We start from the raw sequence: 20,948 nt of genomic DNA, 5'->3' as shown, positions 1-20,948 counted from the left end.
TTTTCATTTCCTGTGAAATCTTTCACAGGTTTTGGTATTAAATTAATGCCCATAAAATTAGTTGAAGAATCTTTATAAGACTGGTATTACTTCTTAGCTTTTGGTAGAATTCAGTAAGTCCTTTTGGCTCTTTTATTTGTGGGAAGGCTTTTCATAACAAAGTCAAGTTCTTTAGGAATACAGGTCTAGATTTTCTATATCTTTTTTTCCTTTTCTATTTCCTCAGATTTCTTTAAAGTATAATTTTCAAACATAAAACAGAAATATCATAAATGTATATCTTGATGAGTTTTCAGCAACTTATGCTTACCTGTATATCTGGTACCTAGACTGAGATAGAGAACATTACATCAGCACCTAAGAATCTGGGTGTTTTCACTCCAGGCACCAACCTACCCTCAAAGAGTAACCTCTATTTGATTTCTATAAGCAATGATTAAATTTGGGATCATGGAGTATATATACTTTTAGGTCTGAATTTTTTTTTACTCAAATTATGTTTGTGAGATTCTTCTATATTTTTGTGTGTAGTTGGAGATTGCTCATTCTCATTACTGTAGAATATTTCATTTTGTGTGAATATGTCATACTTATGTAGGCTCTGATGGGTATTTGGATAGTTTCTAGTTATTTAGTATAGTATTTCCATCTAATCTAGTACATGCCTTTGGTAAACATATGTAAACATTTCTGTTGAGTATATATCTAGGAATGAGACTTTTGGGTCCTAAGTTATGTGTATGTTCAGCTTTAGGAGATACTGTAAACAAGTTTACCAATGTGGATGTATCAATTTACACTCCTATCAGTGTTATGAGCTTCAGTTGTTCCACATCCTTGCCAACATTTGGTATTTTTTCATTTTAGCTATTTTAGTATAATATATGACCTTGTGGTTTTAACTTGCATTTACATGATTAAGCACTATCTAAAATGTTTATTAACTATTTGGATCCTCTTGTGAAGTGTCCAAGTCCTTTGTTCATTTTTCTACTGGGTTGCCTGTATTAACATTTTTAATGTCTACTGTATGTGTAGTGATATTCCCATTTTCATTCTTGATGTTATTTATGCCTTTAAAATTTTCTTTCCTTGATCTTTCTTATTAATAGTTTATAGTATTTTCAAAGAAAACATTTTTGATTTGTTAATCCTCTCTACCGTATGTTTGTTTTCTAGGCTACTACATCCTCCAAATTTATCTACTTGACAATTTTATTACCATTGAGTTCAAAACATTTATTAACCTATGGAGTGACTTATTCTTTGATCCACAGAATTTCCAAATATTTGGGGATTTTCCAGTGATCTTTAAATTATTCATTTCTACTCTAATTTCATCATGCTAAGAGATATTTGTTTTTAATCATTTGAAATTTGTGGCTTAGCATATAATTAGTTTTGGTAATTATTTTAAGTGCACTTGAAATCAAGGTGTAAATTTTGCAGATGTTGAGTGCAGTGGTCTATGTATGTCAGCTAGGTAAAGTTTCTAATTTGTGTTGTTGTATATCCTTATTTATTTTTTTATTTGTCTGTTTTCTTATTCTATTACTTTGTGATTCTTTTGTTATGTTCGCTCACTATGATTGTGGAATTATTATTATTTTTCCTATACAGCTGTCAATTTGTGCTTTAGATATTTTGAGACTGTGCTACTAAAAGTGCAAAACAAATGTATAAATATATCTTCCTAATGGAGTGAACCTTTTAACTTCTATGAATGTCCCTCTTTATCTCTAGTAATACTACTTACTTTAAAGTTTACTTTGAAAGTCGTATAAACCAGCTTAATTTATTTAGTGTTTGCACGGTATATCCCTTTTTTCTATTCACTTTCAGTCCTTCCATAGACTAATAATTAAGGTACGTCTTATGAAAGCAACATATAATTGATGGGTTTTATAGCACACTATCCCAAAATATGGTACCTTGGCATAATGTTGAAGGACTTTGAAAAATGACAGGTACTGGAAGGACTCTCTGACCTTCCCCTGAAGCAGGTCAATAAGACCTTCATGTGAGAGGTGACCTCCCTATATCTGAAGAAATGGACCATCCTTATCTCTGACAATGGAGGGAAGCTGAGAGGAATTTGAACGAACAAGCCTTACTAAGTTTCCACTAGTTTACTACTCTTAAGTCATATCGTCTGGTCCTATCACATTTTCCCATCACTCGCCACTCTTCATCTAACCTAGTATAAAAATGTTCAGGTTTAACCATTCCTTTGGGTTTTCATTTTCTTATGAAGGGTCCTATGTCATGTAAAACTTAAGTAAATTTGCACGCTTTTCTCTTGTTCATCTGTCTTTTGTTACAGAGGCCCAGCTGAGAACCTGGAGGAGGAGAAGGTAAAGATTTTTTTCCTTTTCTACAAAAGCAACATATAGTTATTTATTTTTCATTCCTCTATTCTGACAATTTTTGTATTTTAACTGGACCATTTAGTCTAGAATTTAATTAATGAAACATTTGGGTTAATTTATACTATCTTACTATCTGTATCCTTTTGCCCCACCTAAACTATGTTTCTATTTGCTCATTCCCTTCTTCGTTTAATATTTATTTAAATTCTATTTTTTGTTCTCTATTAGGTAAATATTTATACATTATTTTATTCTCTTAATGGTTACCCAGAGCTTCACTGCCCAATTAAGTAGGTACTGGACACATGTGACAATTTAAATTTAAAAATTTTAACATATGTTACTTTACACTTTAGTATATTAATGTTGATGATTATAATAGTTAATATCAAGAGTGCTTATTTAATCCTCACAACAACCCTCTGAGGTGGGTATACTATTATTACCTGCATTTTACAGATAAAGGAATTGAGATGCAAGAAGGGTAAGTAAATTACCCAATCTAATAAGTAACAGAGACTGGATTTGTACTTAGAGGCTGTGCCTTAGGCATTTACACTTACATGATATTTTCCATCGATTTGGGTTTAATAAAAATGGAGATTGGGTAAAGTTGTGCAATCTGTAATCTCTTTATGGCATTTCCAGACACATCGAGGATACAGTGTTTGCCCTAAAACAGAGGGAATAGGGAAGAAAAACAAGTGAACCAAGTATTTTCAACTATATCAAAGGTACATTTCCTACAAGTACAAAATCTGAATTATGATATGTTTGGATCCTGTTCACTTTAAGCAAACTTGTCATTTCTGTTATGAAGACAATGAATAATGACTATGGATAACTGGTTTTCCATTCTCAAATATTACATTTAAAAAAGAATGAAAATACAGTGTCCTTACTCCTAGCTTTCACAGATCAGTAACCTCTCAAAATGGCAACCAATATGGGGTTCCTATCTTTTACTATGCTGAGAAAGGGCACTACAAAAATACCCTGAGCTACCATCTTACCACAACCATCATTTCATAAAAGAATATATGATCAAACAAGAATGTAAAAGTGTAGGATAAAGGAGAATCTTTAAAACGGAATAAATTTAAATTTATAAAACCTCACTACCACTCTCTGTTCTATTTTTCATCTTACTGGTGACCAGTAAAAACTTTATTACAAACTGAAGCATTTGGAAACCCTAATTCTGAATTTAAGATGCTTTCCTGACATGCTTAAATTCACTGCCAAAGGACATTAAGGTTTTTAGTAAAGATGAGCATTTCCATGTTAAATAGGGCAGTACTTTTAATTTATCAAACAGATTTTATTATAACATTTAAAGTCAGGTACTACCCCATAATGCGTCTTGTAATCTAAGGGCTTGAATCCACTTGAATGAATGATAATTTCAACTCAGTAGGACTATTTAAAATTTAAAAATTAATATTTTATGAATACTTCAAACATATAGAAGGTAAACAGATATACATGTACCCACCACCTCCTTTTATTAGATATTACTATTTTACCTGATTGCTTAGAAATTTTAAAAAACTTTACATTGAAACATTAACATTCTATCTTGTTTGCTTTATTTTATCTCCCTCTCTATATATGTACACAACAGTTTAACAGTAAATTGCAAACATAAGACTTCTTTACCCCTTATTTCCTAAACACAATGACATCTCTTACATAACCACAGTATAATTTCATTTGGTCATCTAGTATCCTTTGCTGCAAAAGGAAAAAAGTATTCTTGATCTAGGGTCCAATCCAGAACCACACACTGCATTTAGCTGTAATGTCTTTTTAGTTTCTGTCAATCTGGCACAGTTCTTTAGTCTTTGTCTTTCATGACCTTGATATTTTTCAAGAGTACAGAACATTTTTTTTTCATAGAATATGCCTCAACCTGGGTTTGCCTGATGTTTCCCATCAGATGGCAGGATACACATTTTTGGTAGGAATACCACAGAAGTGATGTTGCATCCTTCTCAGTCCATCATATCAGGAAGCATAAGATGTCTACTAGTGATGTTAATTTTGATCACTTTTTAAAGGTTTTTGTCTGTCAGGTTTAGATTACTATTTTCCTTTTGTAGCTGGTAAGTATTTGGGGGAAGGATATGTTGAAACTATGTAAACATCCTGTTTCTCGTCAGGTATTGATTCACTCATTAATTTTAGCATACACTGATGATTCTTGCCTGAAACAATTATTATCATGGTGGTTGTCAAGAGAGCTCTCCTAATTCCATCAATTCCTTCTAACCTTATTAGTAGACATTCTAATAATGTATGGTAAAGCTTTCCCTTCTATCTGCTTATTTATTTATTCATATATTTATTTATACCATTATGGACTCTTGGATTCTTGTTCTCTATGTTATAATCAGTTATTATCATTTATTTTAATATTCCAATTATGCCAGACTTGGCCACTGGGGGGGGCCTTACAGGTTGGTTTCAGTGTCTTTTTGACATATTTGTATCATTCTTTAAGCACTTCGTTAGTTTTCTGACAGAGCAAAATGTTCTAGGCTCATCTTGTGCTTTCCCAGTGGAATCGGCCATTATTCTAATGAGTTCTGGACCTTTTTAATGGAGGATAGTATTTAGAAGCCAAGATCTAGACACTACATATTCTCATTGCTTATTGAGGAGTCATCATTTTTAGGCCTTCTTTGTGGACAGAGCAAGAAAACATATATACACATTTATATTTCTATATCTGTATTAAGATGCATGGGTTTATATTCATATCTCTAATTCCAATACAATTACCATAGAGTTTATTCTACCCTATCCCCTTTCCATATTTCTAAAATCCCTTCTTTGACAATGAGAAATCTAGCTCTCATCAATTGTCAATGTATTAATTTATTTGCTCAACTCTAAAATATACCTTAAAGTAGTTTCAGACCTATTAACCCATACCACTCTAATTAGAGTTCAATATTTGTTCATAGGCTTTCTGTCTTTAGCCAGTCTTCAAGGATTATTGGGATTAAGACTTCTCCCCCGCTTCCTCTCTTCAATGAAGTTATTTGAAAATTAACTTAAAAATAACTATTTGAAACAGTTAACTAGGTTTAGTTTGCTTATATATCATTCTGCTTTCCCCTCATCTTCCCTTTTTGTTTTTTTATTATACAAAATGTTAACACAGTTCTAGAGTCAAAATTATACAAAAAGGTATACTTGGAGAAATGCTACACCTCCATCCCTTCTACCTCAATCCCAATCTCCCATCCTTTCCACTCCTCCCTCGCAGGTAACTGATCTCAGGTTTGATTTATCATTTTTATATCTTATTTTTGTGTGAATTGTGTATTTATATCTTTTGTCCATTTTCTAATAGATTTTGGTCTCTATTTGCTCAATTTTTAAGAGTTTTTAATATTCGGGAATATCAGCCCTTTTCTTGAAGATTTTTTCTGTTTTGTTTTGTTTTTTTGTTGTCAGTTGTTTTTTGACATTGGTAATGGTGTTTTCTATTAGTTTTGGTCAAGCAAGTCTTTTTGTTTTCATGTGTTCAGAAGTTATCAGTCTTTTACTGCATCTGAATTTTGATTGATAGTTAAAAAACCTTCCCTATGCCCAGGTTATATTTTCTTCTGTCAATTGTATTAGAGCCAATTTTTGTGTATGGTGTGAAGTATGGTTCTTTTATTTATTTATTTATTTGGTTGCACTGGTCTTAGTTGCAGCACCTGGGCTCCTTGGTTGCAGCTTGCAGGCTCCTTAGTTGTGGCATGCGAACTCTTAGTTGCAGCATGCATTTGGGATCTAGTTCCCTGACCAGGGATTGAACCCGGACGCCCTGTATTGGGAGCATGGGGTCTTATCCACTGCGCCATCAGGGAAGTCCCCCTGAAGTATGGTTCTAATTTACCTTTTCTCCAGTTGTTCCAGTACTATTTACTTAAAAGCCCATTATGAAAGGCCCCAGTGATATAAGATTGCACCTTTGTCATATACTATATTTTCATATGCATTTGGGTCTTTCCTGGATTCTCTTTTCTATTCTACTCGTCTTTTTCTCCTATTCATGGGTCATTAACACATTGCTTTAATTAAGAAGTCTTAATAGTATTCTTTAATATCTGGTAGGGCTAGAATCTCTTGTAGCTTTTCTTTTTGTGTTGCCCTGGCTTCTCTTATGAACTTCAATTCAATTGTCTAACCCCATAGAAAAGCTGGTAGTTATTTTTACCGGGATTATGCTCATATATAAATTAGCTGAGACAGAACTGGCAACTTTACAATGTTGAATTGTCATAGCTAAGAACAAGGGATGTCTTTACATTTGATCAAGTCTAATACTCTGTCTTTCAGGAGTGTTTTACAGATTTCTTCATGTAAGTCTGCATATTTCTCATTAAGTCTACTAAGTATTTTACATGCTATCTCTTACATTATAAATGGGGTTTTCTCTATAATCATCTTCTAATTGATTACTGTTCATGTAAAAGAAAGCTATTAATTTCTGCATATTAATTCTATATGCTACCTTACTCTAGCTTTTTATTTTGTATCTTTGATTTTATAATAAATTTATATTTTACAAAATAAATTTTATAATAAATTTTGTATGGTTTCTAGGTTACTATATTATCTGAAAACAGAGATAGTTTTATTTCTTTTCCAATTCTTATGCCTCTGATTGACTTGTACTGTGTAATAGTATTGACTAATACCTTGAGTAGTAGTAGAGATAATGGACATCCTTGCCTTGCTCCTATCATAATGGCACTGCCTCAATATTTCTCCCATTAAGGATTTTGATCCATCCATCTCAATCTTTTTCTTTTTATCTCTTTAAAAAAATAACAACAATCTCTGTATTTTTGAGACTTCCCCCTCCCAGTAGAGGTACTGGATTTTACCAAATGCTTTTCAGGCATCTGTGAATATATGATTTTCTCTTTAGATCTGTTAATGTGGTAGATTACATTAATGGATTTCCTAATATTGAGCTGACTTTAAATACCTTTAATCCCATTTGGTCATGGTATATTATTTTTGCAATGTGGTACTAGATTTTGTTTATTAAAATATTTAACACTTTGTATTAATATTTACCAGTGATACTGATCTATAATTTTCACTGTCTTCATCAGGTTTAGATATCAATATTAGACTTGCTTCATAAAAAGAATGCTCTTGAACAGTATTTATGGAGCTTTAGGATGATCTAACCTTTCAAGATTTATTAGAATTCCCCCATGAAGTCACCTGGGCCTGATGCTTTTTGTGGCATAGTTTCTTGATAACTTGCTCTATTTCTTCTAAAGAGTTCTTCTATAGAAATCTTTCCATCTCTAGTAGGTCAATTTTGGTAAACTGTATTTTTCTAGGAAATTATCCATTTCAACCAAGTTTAAAATTTTATTTATATAAAGATATGCAATATAGTCTTTTATGATTTCATAATATTTCAATGGTTATATCCCCTTGTCATTTCCTGTGTCTAGTGTTTGTGGTTTTCCCCTTAAAAAAATCATGTTAGCTAGTAGTTTGTCTATTGTGTTATTTCTTTCTAGATCTTCTGCTTTTCTATTCTCCACCTTAATTTCTTACAAAAATCCGTTTTATTAATTATTTTTATTATAAAGAATATGTATGCAAGTGACAAAAAACTTAAGTAGTTCAGAAAACATATAATGTTAAAGATACAAGTTCTGCTTTCCCCCAAAGCACTAGGAGGAATGGCAGGTTAAAGAAAAAAAGGCTCAGTTAAGGCATAACTGACATACAATAAACTGCAGATATTGAAAGTATACAATTTGCTAAGTTTTGACATGTGTATACACCTTGAAATCATCACCATAATCAAAATAATAAATATATCTGTCACTCCCCAGTTTCATGCCTCTTTGTAACCTCTCCTTCCTGTCCTTCTCCAAACAACCACTAGTCTGCTTTTTGTTACTATAGAGTAGTATGAAATTTCTAAAACTTTATATAAGTACAATTATTCAGTATGTAGTTTACTGTCTGGCTTCTTTCACTCAGCATAACTACTTTGGGATTCATCCATGTTGTTGTGTAACATCAACAATTTATTACTTTTTATTGCTAAGTAGTAGTCCATTACATGACTATACCACACTTTATCCATTCACCAGATGAGGGACATCTGGGTTATTTCCAGTTTTTGCCCATTATAAATAAAGCTGTTACAAATATTCATGTTAAGTCTCTGTATGGACATATGATTTCTTTCCTCCTATCTCTGTCAAAGCTTGTTAATGGTCAGTTTAAAAAAACTTAGCCATTCCAATGGGTATGTAGTGGCTCCTCATTAAGGTTTCAATCTGCATTTACCTAATGACTGACTGTGTTGAGTATCTTTTCATGTGCTTATTGGCCATTTTTATATCTTCCTTCGAGAAACGTCTTTTCAAATCCTTTGTTCATTTAAAAATAGGGTTGTCTTTATTATTGTGATGAAAGGGTTCTTTACATATTCTAGATACAAATCTTTTATGATATATGATGTGAAAATATTTTCTCCTAGCATATGGCTTGTCTTTTTATTCACTTAACAGTGTTCCCCCCCTCCAAGAGCAGAAGTTTTAATCCTGATGAAGTCCAATTTATCATTTTTTTTCTTTTATGGATCGTGCTTTTGGTATATTATCTTAGGAATCATTGCCAAACCCAAAGTCATGAAGATTTTTCCTATGTTTATAGTTCTAGGATTCAGATTTAGGATCTATTTTGAGTTAATTTCTGTGTATGGTATGAGGTGTGGCTAGTCAATTGTTCCATCACCATTTGTTGAAAGAATATCCCTTTCTCCACTGAATTGCCTTTGCACCTTTGACCACAGCTGTCCATATATACGTGGGTCCATTTAAGGATTCTCTAGTATGTGACACTGATCTACCTATCTTCATGCCAATATCTTTATGCACACCATCTTGATTAACCGTATTTTTATAAATTTCAAAACGAAGTAGTGTGAGTCCTTCAGCTTTGTTCTTTTTCAAAGTTGTTTTGGCTATTTTAGGTCTTTTGCATTTCCATATAAACTTTAGTATTATTATCATGTCAATTTCTACAAAAAGAACTCCTGGGATTTTTGATTGGGGTTGTACAAGTGCAAGTGCAAGTGAACAAAACTGATATCTAAACAACATTGAGCCTTTCAATCCATGAGCATGGTGCATCTCTCCATTTATTTAGGTCTTCTTTAATTCTACCAGCAATGCTTTGTAGCTTTTAGTGTACTGAGCTGCAAATTTTTTTGGTCAGATTTATCTCTAAGTATTTAATATTTTTTAATGCTACTACAAATAATGTTTTTAAAAATTTCAATTTGGTCTAGTATATAGAAATACAATTGATTTTTGTATATTTATCAATACTGTATCCTTTGATCTTGCTAAACTTATTTACTAGTTCTAGTAGCATTTTTTTTTGTAGGTTCTATCAGATTTTTTACATAGACAATCATGTTGTCTGCAAATAAGGACAATTCTACTTCTTCCTTTCCAATTCGGATGACTTTTATTTCTCTCTTGTCTTACTGCACTGGCTAGGACCTCTAGTACAATGCTGAAAACAAGTGGTGAGAGTGGGTATCCTTGACATGTTTCTGATTTTAGGGGGAAAACAGTTAGCTTCTTTTATCATTAAGTATGATGATAGGTGTAGGATTTTTAGAACATTATTTATCAGTTTGAGAAAGTTCTTTTCTATTCCCAGTTTGTGGAGTTTAATCAAGAATGGATGTTGGAGGACTTCTCTGGTGGTTAAGAATCTGCCTGCCAATGCAGGGGACACAGGTTTGATCCCTGGTCCAGAATATCCCATATGCTGTGTAGCAACTAAGCCTGTGCATCACAACTACTGAGCCTGTGCTCTAGAGCCTGTGAGCTACAACTACTGAAGCCCGTGTGCCACAACTACTGAAGCCTGCGTGCTCTAGGGCCTGTGTGCTGCAACTACTGAGCCTGCGTGCTTCAACTACTGAAGCCCGTGTGCCTAGAGCCCACGCTTCACAACGAGAAGCCACCGCAGTGAAAAGCCTGTGCACCGCAACGAAGAGTAGCTCCCGCTTGCCACAACTAGAGAAAGCCCGCACACAGCAACGAACACCTAATGCAGCCAAAAACAAAAAAAAAAGGATGTTGGATTCTGTCAAAAGCTTCTCCGAAACTATGGAGATAATCATACGGTTTTCCTTTTTTAGTTTAATATGGTGAGGTAAACTGACTGCTTTTCTCATGTTAAAATTTACCTGGAATTCACTGGATAAACCCTAACTTGGTGGTTATATTATATTTTTTATATTGTTAGATCAAACTTGTAAAAATTTTGTTTAGAAATTCTGCATCTATGTTCACAGAAATTGGTCTGTAGTTTTTTTGGTAATGTGTAGTCAGGTTTTGAAATCTAGGTAATGCTGAACTAAGAATAAATTGGGAAGCACTCCCTCTTTTTAAATTTTATGGTAGAAAATGGGTATTATTTCTTCCTTAAGTGTTTGGTAAAATTTATTAGTGAAGCCATCTGGGCCTGGAGTTTTCTTTGTGGATAGGTTTTTAAATACAAATCAATTTCTTTAACAGATGTAGGGATATTCAAATTATCTGTTTCTTCTTGAGCTTAAGTGGTTTATTCCTTTCAAGGAATTTATCCTTTTCATCTAAATTGATGAACTCAGTGGTATAAAGTTGTTACTAATTTCTGACTTTTCTTTAAATATTTGTAGATTTTGTTATTTCTCTCATTCCTGATTTTGGTAATTTGTGTCTTCTCTCCTTTTTTCTGACCAGTCTGGTTAAAGGTTTATCAATAACTTTGATCTTCTCAAAGGACAAGTTTTGGTTTCATTGATTTTATCTATTGCTTTTGTTTTCTTTTTTTAGTTTCCTCTCTGATCTTCATTTTCTTCCTTCTGCTTACCACATAATTTCTTTTATTTATATCATGTTCTTCCTTTATCTTTTTCTAGCACTTTACACTAGGGAATTGGTTTATTTATTCTCATTCATGTAAAACTATTTATTTATTTATTTAATTTTATTTTTGGCTGCGTTGGGTCTTCATTGCTGCACGTGGGCTTTCTCTAGTTGTGGTGAATGGGGGCTACTCTTTGTTGTGGCGCATGGGCTTCTCATTGTGGTGGTTTCTCTTGTTGCAGAGCATGGGCTCTAGGCATGTGGGCTTCAGTGGTTGTAGTGCGCAGGCTCAGCAGTTGTGGTGCATGGGCTTAGTTGTACTGCAGCATGTGGGATCTTCCCTGACCAGAGCTCAAACCTGTATCCCCTGCATTGGCAGGTGGATTCTTAACCACTGTGCCACCAGGGAAATCCTTATTCACATTCATTTTTCTTTGGAAAAGTTCTTAAGGCTATGAATTTTCCTTTGATCACTGTTTTAAATATATCCCATGGATTCTGATATGTACTACTTTCATTTTTAAGAAATTCTGTAATTTCATTTTCTATTTTCTCCTTCACTTAAGAGTTAAGAGGTGGCTTTAAACTTTCTAACTGGGAGAGAGACTGGCCAAGATGGCAGAGTAGAAAGACCCTGAGCTCATCTCCTCTCATGAGTACACCAAAATCACAACTACCTGCAGAACGACCATGTATGAAAAAGATCAGAACCTACCAGAAAAGATTTACAACTAAACACATAGAGAAGGAATGACAACAAGACAGGTAGGAGGGGTGTACTTGTGATATAATCAAGTTGCATACCCCTGGATGGGTGACCCATAAACTGGAGAATAACTGTATTACAGAGGTTCTTCCACAGGAATGAGAGTTCTGAGCCCCATGTCGGGCTCCCCAGCCTGGGGACCCTGCACCAGGAAGACAAGTCTCCACAGCATTTGGTTCTGAAGGCCAGTGGAGATCAATTTTGTAAGTCCCAAAGGACTGGGGGAAATAGAAACTTCACTATTAAAGGGTGCACACAAAATCTCACATGTACCAGCACCCAGGGCAAAGCAGTAATTTGATGGGAGCTTGGGCTGACCTACCTGCTGGTCTTGGAGAATCTCCTGGAGAGGTGGGGTGGCTGCCACTCACCCTGGGGACACAGACACTGGTGGCAGCCACACGTAGGAGTTTTCTACCATGTGGACACTGGTGTGGGTGGTCGTCATAGTGAGATCCTCCTTTTAGCTCATTAGTGCCAAGACCTGGCCCCACCTAACAGCCTGTAGGTACCAGTGCTGTGATGCCTCAGGCAAAACAACTAACTGGGTGGGAATACATCTCCATCCATCAGCAGACAGGCTGCCTAAAGACTTCCTGAACCCACAGTCACCTCTAGACATGCCCCTGCCCAAGAGAGGGCCACGACCCAGCTACATCTACCAGTAGGTAGGCACCAGCTCTGCCTTCCAGGAAGCCTGAACTAGTCTCTAGAACAGCTTCACCCACCAGGGGGCAGACACCAGGTGCAAGAAAACCACAAACCTGCAGCCTGCGGACCCAGCCTGCCCACAGCAGGCCAATAGAAGCTTTGGGACTCCCGGACATTGTAACCAACGGTATGAGGAACCGCTCCACCACCAGTGATCTGACACCAGCTCTGGGATCCCTCGGCCCTGCAGCCAGACTCCAGAACCTGGCTTTGCCTGCTAGTAGTCCAGCACTAACCCCAGGACCTGGCTTCACTCAACAGTGGGTGGACAACAGCCCCAGAGTCTTCTGGGCCCTAACTCTGCCCATCAGTGAGCTTGCATAAGCCCTGAGGCATCCTGGGGTTCTGCAGTCACCCACTGTCTGACCAGGCCATGTTAACCAACAGCGAGCAGCCTCTGCACAAGGCAGGGCCTGGCAACCAACCAGGCTAGGAGCCAACCAAGCCTACCACACTGCCCACATAGTCACCCTCTCACAACAGAATGACCCCCCTTCGTAGGGGGATCACCTAAAGCATGTATCTTGGATGACGAGATGGGAGGGTGCTGCTGAGACACATAGGGCATCTCTTACAGAAGGTCACTTGTCCAAGGTTGGGAAATGTAACTAACCTACCAGATACATAAAAATACAAATAGCAACTTAGATAAAATGAGGTGGCAGAGAAACATGTTCTAGACAAAGGAACAAGATAAAACCCCAGAAGAACTAAGTGAAGTGGAGATAGGCAATCAACCCAAGAAAAAATTCAAGGTAATGATTGTAAAGATGATTAAAGAACTTGGGAGAAGAATAGATGCATAGAGTGAGCAGGTAGAAGTGTTTTTTGTTTTTGTTTTTTGGCTGCACTGTGTGGCTTGTGGGATCTTAGTTCCCTGAGCAGGGATTGAACCTGTGCCCTCTGCAGCGGTGTGGAGTGCCAACCGCTGGACCATCTGGGAATTTCCAAATTAGAAGTTTTTAACAAAGAGTTAGAAGATATAAAGAACAACCAAACAGAGATGAAGAATACAATAACTAAAATGAAAAGTACACTAGAAGGAATCAATAGTAGACTAAGTGATACAGAAGAATGGATTAGTGAGCTGGAAAACAGAGTAGTGGAAATTATTGCCACTGAAGAGAAAAAAGAAAAAAGAATGAAAAGCAATGAGGACAGTTAAAGAGACCTCTGGGACAACATCAAGCACATCAATATTTGCATTACATGGGTCCCAGAAGAAGAGAGAGAGAAAGGGGCTGAGAACATAAATGAAGACATAACAGCTGAAAACTTCCCTAACCTGGGAAAGGGAACAGTCACCCAGGTCCAGGTAGTGCAGAGTGCCAAACAGAATTAATCCAAAGAGGAACATACCAAGACACATTGCAATTAAAATGACAAAAATTAAAGATAAATAGAAAAAGTTAAAAGCAGCAAGGGAAAAGCAACAAATAACATGCAAGGGAACGCCCATAAATTTCTGATTTTTCATCACAAATTCTGCAGCCCAGAATGAAGTGGCATGATATATTTAAAGTGATGAAAGGGAAAAACCTAAAACCAAGAATACTCTACCCAGCAAGGCTCTAATTTAGATGTGATGGAGATCAAAAGCTTTACAGACAAGCAAAAGCTAAGAGTTCAGCACCACCAAATCAGTTCTACAACTAATGTTAAAGGAACTTCTCTAGGTGGAAAAGAAAAGGCCACAACAAGAAACAAGAAAATTACAAAATGAAAATACTCAATGGTAAAGGCAAATATACAGTAAAGGCAGTAGGAAGGTTAAAAGAGAAAAGGAGTAAAATCATCTATATCCACAATAAGCAGTTATGGGTTATATAAAACAATCAGATATAAAATATGATAGCAGAAACAGTAACTGTAAGGGAAAGAGAGTACAAATGGCAGGTCTTTAAAATGCATTTGAAATGAAGAGATCAACAACTTAAAACAATCACATATACACACAGACTGCTATATAAAAGCCTCATGGTAATCACAAACCAAAAATCTATAATAGATATACACAGAAAAAAAAAAGAATCCAAACATAACACTAAAGACAGTCATTAAATCACGAGAACAAAAGAAGGGAAAAAAAGACATGCAAAAACAACTGCAAAGCAATTAACAAAATGGCAGTAAGAACATACATACTGATAATTATCTTAAATGTAAATGGACTAAATGCTGGAATCAAGGATACAAAAATAAGACTGGTGTATATGCTGCCTACAAGAGACTCACTTCAAATCTAAAGACACACAGACTGAAAGTGAGGGGATGGAAAAAGGTATTCCATGCAAATGGAAATTTAAAAAAAGCCAGAGTAGCAATACTTATATCAGATAAAATAGACTTTAAAATAAAGACTGTGACAAGAGACAAAAAAGGACACTATATAATGATCAAAGGGATAAATCCAAGAAGACATAACAACTGTAAATATATATGCACCCAACATAGGAACACCTAAATATATACGGCAAGTTTTAAGAACATAAAAGGAGAAATTGACAGTAACACAGTTGTAGTAGGGGACTTTAACATCCCACTTACACCAGTGGGCAGATCATCCAGATGGAAAATCAATAAGGAAACACTAGCCTTAAATGACACAACAGACCAGATAGACTTAATTGATAAAGAGCATTACATCTGAAAGCAGCAGAATACATATTCTTTTCAAGTGCACATGGAACATTCTCCAGGACAGATCACATGCTAGGTCACAAAACAAGCCTTGGTAAATTTATGAAAACTGAAATCATATTAAGCATCATTTCTGGCCACAACGCTATGAGACTAGAAATCAACTACAAGAAAAAAAACTGCAAAAAACACAAATATGTGAAGGCTAAATAATAAGCTACTAAACCACCAATGGATCACTGAAGCAATCAATGAGCAAATAAAAAATACCTAGAGACAAATGAAAACAAAAACATGATGATCCAAAAACTATGGAACACAGCAAAAAGCAGTTCTATGAGGGAAGTTTATAGAGATACAAGCTTACCTCAGGAAAAAAGAAAAATCTCAAACAACCTAATCTTACATCTAAAGGAACTAGAGAAAGAAAAAAAACCCTCCAAGTTAGTAGAAGGAAAGAAATCATAAAGATCACAGCAGAAATAAATGAAATAGAGATGAAGAAAACAATAGAAAAGATCAGTGAAACCAGAAGCTGGTTCTTTGAAAAGATAAATAAAATTGATAAACCTATAGCCAGACTCATCAAAAAAAAAGAGAGGGGGTCCAAATCAATAAAATCAGAAATGAAAAGGAAGTTACAACTGACACCACAGAAATACAAAGGATCATAAGAGACTACTACAAACAACTATATGCCAATAAAATGGACAACCTAGAATAAACAGATTCTTAAAAAGGTACACTCTCCCAAGAGTGAAACAGCAAGAAATTGAAAATAAGAGTAGACCCATTACCAGTAATGAAACTGTATCAGTAATTAAAAACCACCCAACAAACAAAAGCCCAGGACCACATGGTTTCACAGGTGAATTCTATCAAACATTTAGAGAAGAGTTAACACCTACTCTTCTCAAACTATTCCAAAAGATTGCAGAGGAAGGAATGCTTCTGAACTCATTCTATGAGGCTGGCATTACCCTGATACCAAAACCAGACAAAGATATCACAAGAAAAGAAAACTAGAGGCCAATTATCAATGATGAACATACATGCAAAAATCCTAAACAGAAATTTAGCAAACCGTATCCAACAGTACATTAAAAGGATCATACACTACGATCAAGTGGGATTTATCCCAGATGGAAGGATTTTTCAGTATACACAAATCACTCAGTATGATACACCACATTAACAAACTGAAGAATAAAAACCATACTATCATCTCAATAGATGCAGAAACAGCTTTTGACAAAATTCGGCACTCATTATGATAAAACTCTCCAGAAACTGGGCACAGAAGGGAACATACCTCAAGATAATAAAGTCCATTTACAACAAACCCACAGCTAACATGATACTCAAAGGTGAAAAGCTGAAGCATTTCCTCTAAGATCAGGAACAAGACAAGGATATCCACTCTTGCCACTTTTACTTAGTAGTAGAAGTCCTAGCTACAGCAACCAGACAAGAAAAACAGATTAAATGAATCCAAATTGGAACTGAAGAAGTAAAACTGTCACTGTCTGCAGATGACATGATACTCTATACATAGACTCCTAAACACATCACCAGAAAACTATTAGGGCTCACCAGTAAATTTGGTATAAAGTTGCAGGATACAAAATTAACATATGGAAATGTGTTGCATTTCTATACACTAACAACAAACTATCAGAAAGAGAAATTAATGAAACAATCCCATTTACCACTGCATCAAAAAAAATAAAATATGTAGGAATAAACCTACCTGAGCAGGTAAAAACCTGTACTCAGAAAACTATAAGACACTGATGAAAGAAACTGAAGATGACACAAATACATGGAAAGTTATATCATGTTCTTGGATTGGAAGAATTCATATTGCTAAAATGAGCATACTACCCAAGGTAATCTACAGATTCAATGCAATCCCTATCAAAATACCAATGGCATTTTTCACAGAACTAGAACAAATAAACTTAAAATTTTTATGGAAACACGAAAGACCCCAAACAGCCAAAACAATCTTGAGAAACAATGTATGTGTAGGACTCATGCTGACTTCAGACTATACTACAAAGCTATAGTAATCAAAACAGTATGGTACTGGCACAAAAACTGATATCACTGGAACAGGATAGAAAACCCAGAAATAAACCCATGCACTAACGGTCAATTAATCTATGACAAGGAGGCAAGAATAAACAATGGAGAAAAGACTTCTCTCTTCAGTAAGTGCTGCTGGGAACACTGGACAGCTACACATAAAACAATTAAATTAGAACATTCTCTAACACTATATACAAAAGTAAACTCAAAATGGATTAAAGACCCAAATATAAGATCGGATAGTATAAAACTCCTAGAATAAAACATAGGCAGAACACTTTTTGAAATAAATCACGGCAATATTTTTTTGGCTAGGTCTCCCAACATGAATGAAATAAAAGCAAAAATAAACAAATAGGACCTAATTAAACATAAAAGCTTTTGCACAGCAAAGGAAATCACTGACAAAATGAAAAGACAACCTACTGAATGGGAGCAGATATTTGCAAATAGTAGAACTGATAAGGGATTAATATACAACATATATACAGCTCATACAACTCAGCATCAAATAAACAAACCACTTGTTTAAAAAATGGGCAGCAAAAAAAAAAAAAAAAAAAAAAAATGGGCAGAACTGAGTAGACATTTTTCCAAAGAGGAAATGCAGATGGCCAGCAGGCACATGAAAAGGTGCTTGACATCATTAATCAACAGGGAAATGAAAATCAAACCACAGTGAGATACCTCTTCACACCTGTCAGAATGGCTATCATCAAACAGAGCACAAATAACAAATGTTGGCAAGGATGTGGAGAAAAAGGAACCCTTGTACACTGCTGGTGGGAATGTAAATTGGTGCAGTCACTGTGGAAAACAGTATAGAGGTTTCACAAAAAAACTAAAAATAGAACTACCATATGACCCAACAATTTAACTCCTGGGATATACCTGAAAAAACAAAAACACTAATTCAAAAAGATACACGCACCCCAATGTTCATACCAGCATCATTTACAATTGCCAAGATACGGAAGTAACCTAAGTGTATGTATATATACATAATGGAATATTACTCAGACATAAGAAGAATGAAATTTTGTCATGTGCAGCAACATGGATGGATTTGGAGGGTATTATGCGAAGTGAAGTAAGTCAGATAAAGACAAATACTGTATGACATCACTTACATGTGGAATCTAAAAACACAACAAACTAGTGAATATAAGAAAAAAGAAGCAGACTCACAAATACAGAGAACAAACTAGTGGTTACCAGTGGGGAGAGGAAAGGGGGAGTGGCAATATAGGGGTAGGGGATTTAGAGGTACAAACTATTATGTATAAAATAAGCTATAAGGATATTCTGTTCAAAATGGGGAATATAGCCAATATTTTATAATAATTAAAATGGAGTACAACCTTTAAAAACTGTGAATCACTATATTGGACACCTCTAACATATATAATATTGTACATCAACTATACTTGAATATGAATAAATAATAAAAATTTTCCAGTTGGCCAGGCTTTCAGTTTTTGATTTTCTAATAATTTACAGCTTTACTGCATTGTGATCACAGTGTTATTTGTAATATTTCTACTTTGTGGGACCTCCTGATATTTTCTTCTCCACAAGGTTTGCAGAAGAAATAGTTTGCTATGATATGGTGTTACTTTTCTATTTATCAATAATCTCAAGTTTGGATATTATTTGTCAGGTGGAAGTGTGCTTTTTAAATTTTTAAAAAATTTAAAAGAAATACAATATTACAAGTAAAGCTAAAGCTACAACTTCCTTCCTTTTCTCCCAAAGGAAATCCACTGAAAAGTGGCTACATATATATCTGAAGTAGATGTGTATCATTCCCATGCATTTTTTTTCCCGGTAAATACTTTTTTAAAAATTGAGGTACAGCTGATGTACAATATTATGTAAGTTTCTGGTATACAACATAGTGATCACACTTTTTTTTTTTTTTTTTTTGCAGTATGCGGGCCCCCACCGCCGCAGCCTCTCTCGTTGCGGAGCACAGGCTCCGGACGCACAGGCCCAGTGGCCACGGCCCACAGACCCAGCCACTCCACAGCACGCGGGATCCTCCCGGACCGGGGCACGAACCTGCGTCCCCTGCATCAGCAGGCAGACTCCCAACCACTGCGCCACCAGGGAAGCCCGATCACACTTTTTAAAGGTTATATTCTATTTATAATTATTCCCTGGGCTGTACTATATATCCTCATAGCTTATTTGATACCCATGCATGTTTTTATGTTTATGAAAACATGAAATATGTATTAATGAACTACATTATGTTAAAATTTATATGAATAGTGTCATCCTGTATATATCCCTTTGCAACTTCATTCATTTACCATTATAATTTTGAGATTTATTTTTTATTTATTTATTTTTTATTTTATTTTTTTTTCGGTATGCGGGCCTCTCACTGTGTGGCCTCTCCCGTTGCGGAGCACAGGCTCCGGACGTGCAGGCCTAGCGGCCATGGCTCACGGGCTTAGTTGCTCCGCGGCATGTGGGATCTTCCCGGACCAGGGCACGAACCCGTGTCTCCTGCATCGGCAGGCGGATTCTCAACCACTGCGCCACCAGGGAAGCCCAGTTTTGAGATTTATTAATGTGGATACACCTAGTTAGTGGATATTTTATTCACTCTAGCTTCTGTATTACTGCATGAATAAATAACAGTTAGTTATCCATTCCCCTTTGCTGAGTCCAGTTCTTCACTACTATAAACTGCTACTATGCACATCATTATACATAATCCTTATGTGTGAATCTCTACTTAGATACCAAGGAATAGAATTTCTGAGTCACAGGTTATGTACATTTATTTGGTATTGCCAAATTGTTCTCAAATGAAGTTCTATTAATTTTACCCCCATTAACAATATCTAGTAAGATTTTTTATTTTCCCAAATTCTTGCCATCACTGAACATGTCCATTTTTTCGATTTTTAAAACTAATCACAATTAAACAAACCTCTTATTAAAAAAAGGAGCACTTACAGATGGAAAACTGAGATGTTGAATTACTGCTTTATGTTTTGTAGGTATTTCATGACTAAGTCTTAAACTACTATAGTTTTGAAAGTATAAAATAATTGGTTGATGTTTATTTTCTAGGCCCAAAGACTGATTTAAGTATAGCAGCACATCTGGAGTACACTGTTTTGGCTTTACCATAAAACTGCCTTAACCCAATGTCAATATATCATCAGACCGCTTTCAAAAAATCTGTTTCTGTTACAATGTTACTGAGTACGTTTCCACACTGTCTTTTATTAAATGACCATTCAGGAGAAATTTTTGCCTAGTCTCAGTACCAGGAGCAACTTACACTTATCTTGAACATCTGGTTCATTTTTATTGATGATCTTAGCTTCTTGATTATGCTACTTGTTGGAAAGCTAGGGCTAAACACAAGGTCTATCTCTAGCAAATGTACAGGACCCCAAAATAATAATCTCCCCTCCTGCAGAGATTCATGTTATC

The 20,948-nt window shown here is 35.3% G+C and overlaps 1 protein-coding gene across 25 annotated transcripts in view; it reads right to left on the bottom strand.

Annotated features, from left to right (window-relative positions):
* Positions 1–20,948, bottom strand: part of DLG1 (discs large MAGUK scaffold protein 1) — a 313,869-nt gene that overhangs the window by 10,995 nt on the left and 281,926 nt on the right. For all 25 annotated transcript variants that reach the window (XM_067034266.1, XM_067034270.1, XM_059064880.2 and 22 more), the window contains one exon: positions 2,933–3,042. In XM_067034266.1, the coding sequence (XP_066890367.1) occupies positions 2,933–3,042 (110 nt within the window). The remainder of the gene's footprint in view (positions 1–2,932; positions 3,043–20,948) is intronic.

The sequence above is a fragment of the Kogia breviceps genome, chromosome 5 (assembly GCF_026419965.1).
Source record: "Kogia breviceps isolate mKogBre1 chromosome 5, mKogBre1 haplotype 1, whole genome shotgun sequence".
NCBI classification, from domain to species: Eukaryota; Metazoa; Chordata; class Mammalia; order Artiodactyla; family Physeteridae; genus Kogia; species Kogia breviceps.
This window is presented reverse-complemented; position numbering and strand designations above follow the sequence as displayed.